Raw genomic sequence first — 2,942 nt, 5'->3', positions numbered from 1 at the left:
ACAAAACAATACACAGTAAACAAATAAACAAACTGTAAACAAAACAATACAGTAAAATAAAACAACACTCAATAAACAATCAAACTGTGAACAAAGCAATACAGTAAACAGAACAACACACACTAAACAAACAAACAAACAAACAAACACAAAAACAAAACAGCACACACTAAACAAAAAACAATCACACACTAACAAAACTACACACAGTAAACAAACAAAAGTATATAAAACAATACAGTAAACAAAACAACACACAGTAAACAAATCAACACACAGTAAACAACCAAACACATGTAAACAAAATAACACAGTAAATAAAATAAATAAAGCTAACACACACAAACAAAACTACACACAGTAAAAAAACATTGTAAACAAACAAACAAACAAAGAGTTGTAAACAAAACTACACACAGTCAACAAATAAACTAACACAAATATACAAAACAGCACACATTAAACAAACAAACACATGTAAACAAAACTACCCACAGTAAACAAACAAGTGCACATACACAAAACAACACAGTAAACAAATAAACAAACAAATGCACATACAAACAACACACAAACAAAACACCATACAATAAACAAACTAACAAATGCACATAAACCAAAGAACACATGGTAAACAAACAAATGCACATAAACAAAACAACACAGTAAACACTACAAAACTGTAAACAATGGATTACTTGTTGGCTGATTGATTGATTGATTGATTGATTGGATTGATTGATTGATTAATTGAATGATTGGATTGATTGATTGATTGATTGATTGATTGATTGATTGATTGATTGATTGATTGATTGATTGATGTACTGTTGGATGAAGGATTGGCATTGGTGTTGGTCATGAAGGTGAGGCCAGCCAATCGGAAGACGTCTGCATTGTCTTTGCCCCCCCCTCCTCCACAGCCCTGATCGCTGTGCTCGATGTGACGCAGGACCTGTGGGCCACCGTACATCCTGGTTCAAAACACAACTCACAGCTAACAACAAGACAAAAGGGCCTTGTCAGGTTTTAAAAGGTTACCATAGTAACAGGGTCTCTGTAGTTGGGCCGGAGGGTGAAAAGGGCAGAGTCAACTGCAGACAGGGCTACCAGGCCGTCCTGATTGGTTCTGACATCCAGGTTAATATTTTTCTTTGGTCTGAAGGTTTGTTGTTGTCCAACAGAGACACCAACCTGAAGCAGAAACACCACAAATATTTAACAGATTTTCACAAAAACAGGAAGTTCAGCCAGAGTTAACAGTGGAGCTGAAAACATCCTACAGTTCAAATCATCATAATTTACCACTTGTCAGTGCTGGTTGGGCAGTACATTATGTGAGTTGTGTATCTGTAAAACGAATAAACTATTTCTGCCCTTTTCGTTATTCATGGGATTTGATTAAAGTCATTGTTGCACCTGGAGTCCGTTAACACAGTTGTCTTTGACATCCATCCAGACAGAGTCGGCCACCAGCTCGGTGGTTCCCTCTCCATGCAGGACGTAGTAGACCAGCAGCCGGATGGATGGCACCATGGAGGTCATCACCAGGAAGTTCAGCGTCTGTTTGTCATCAGCGCTGGAGACAAAGTCCACACTTTTGAAATACACCACCTTCCCTTTGGAGAGCACCTGAGGGAGACCAGAAATGATGCATCAGGACCCATGGAAACCGGATGAATAATAACACCCACCATCATCTTCTCACCAGGTAGTTGAGGTATTTGATGCGCAGGTAGGAGGGCGTGGCTGAGTACACGTGGATGTTGGCATATTTCCCCACCAAGAGGCTGCGGCCAAACATCGGTGTGTCGATATAGAGGTAACGCTGGTTTGGGGAGTGATAGGCCACTGGTTCCAGTGTCAGACCAGCCTGGCTAGCAGATGGAAGGGTGGAGTCCACCGTCTCAAACTGGGTCAACAACAAGACAAGAAAACAGAGACGACAGGTGTAGAGGAAAGGGTTCTCAGATCGTTGAATTTTTATTAGTAATTTTATTCTGAAGGGGCACCACTTGCTTTCCGGTTCTGAAGCAAGAAATTATTAAATCAGACACAAGTTTTACTTTTTAGTGAGTTCTTTTCGTATTAAATTCAAATGTCATATATAATAAAAATGCTTTGAGTCAAAGTACAATTTTGTGAGGTTTATTATCGATTTTGGTGAATATAAGTGGTCAAAATCAAATCATGAGTACAGCTGAAGAAATGAATGATGGCTTTAATTTGACAACACAGGATGAGGTTAGATAATTATCTTCTAACTTTAATATAGTGAATTATGAGGTTTAAAAGCAGAGTAAATTATCATCTATAAAGTTAGCTAAATGAAGTGTTTTGGCTAGATGTGATTTGTCAATTTAGAACTTAATTCTAATTAGTAATGATGAATTTTGTTAGACTGGACAACTTCTTATCTTAGGCATCAGTGTCATGAATCACGTCCCTGTATTTAGATCTTTATCACTCTGTTCACTAGCTCTGGTTTCTCAGTTCTGTTCTGTTCTTTTCATCCTCACTCCTTATCTTCTTCTACCTGGTTCTCATGTGTGTGTGTGTATGTGGAGAACCAGTCTGTCCACTCTGCATGTTGGTGAAGGCTGACTGCACTAATTGTCTGCACTGCAGCCAGCTGGCCTGATTATCTCTGACTGGCTGCACCTGTTCTCTCCACCCTTTATAAGCAGCAACCTGTCAACTCTTCGGTGCCCGATAGTTGAACACTCTTAGTAGTTATTAGATATCTCGCGTTCATGCCTGTAGTCCTTGTTCCCCTCTCTTGTCCCTGTTCAAGTCCTCGCTCCTTGTCTTGCCCACCACGCTACCTGTCCCTCTTTCTGGTTGTCCTCCCCTTCTTGTTTGGCCTGATCTCTTGGTTCCTTGACTCTCTGCCTGCCTCGACCACGTCTCTTTGGATTGCCCTTTTGGATTTGTATCTGCAT

General features: G+C 39.8%; 1 protein-coding gene across 1 annotated transcript in view; it reads right to left on the bottom strand.

Moving 5' to 3' along the window:
- The window catches only part of LOC119412980 (complement C5-like), a gene marked incomplete in the record, with an annotated part of 48,175 nt that extends 45,233 nt beyond the window's left edge, over positions 1 to 2,942 (bottom strand). The window contains 5 exon segments of the mRNA XM_037679991.1: positions 829 to 955; positions 1,042 to 1,194; positions 1,420 to 1,632; positions 1,709 to 1,912; positions 2,826 to 2,942. Coding sequence (XP_037535919.1) covers positions 829 to 955; positions 1,042 to 1,194; positions 1,420 to 1,632; positions 1,709 to 1,912; positions 2,826 to 2,942 — 814 coding nt within the window.

The sequence above is a fragment of the Nematolebias whitei genome, chromosome 8 (genome assembly GCF_014905685.2).
Source record: "Nematolebias whitei isolate Nwh7 chromosome 8, NemWhi1, whole genome shotgun sequence".
NCBI classification, from domain to species: domain Eukaryota; kingdom Metazoa; phylum Chordata; class Actinopteri; order Cyprinodontiformes; family Rivulidae; genus Nematolebias; species Nematolebias whitei.
The sequence above is the reverse complement of the archived record's forward strand: the minus strand, read 5'-3'. Positions and strand labels throughout refer to the sequence as shown.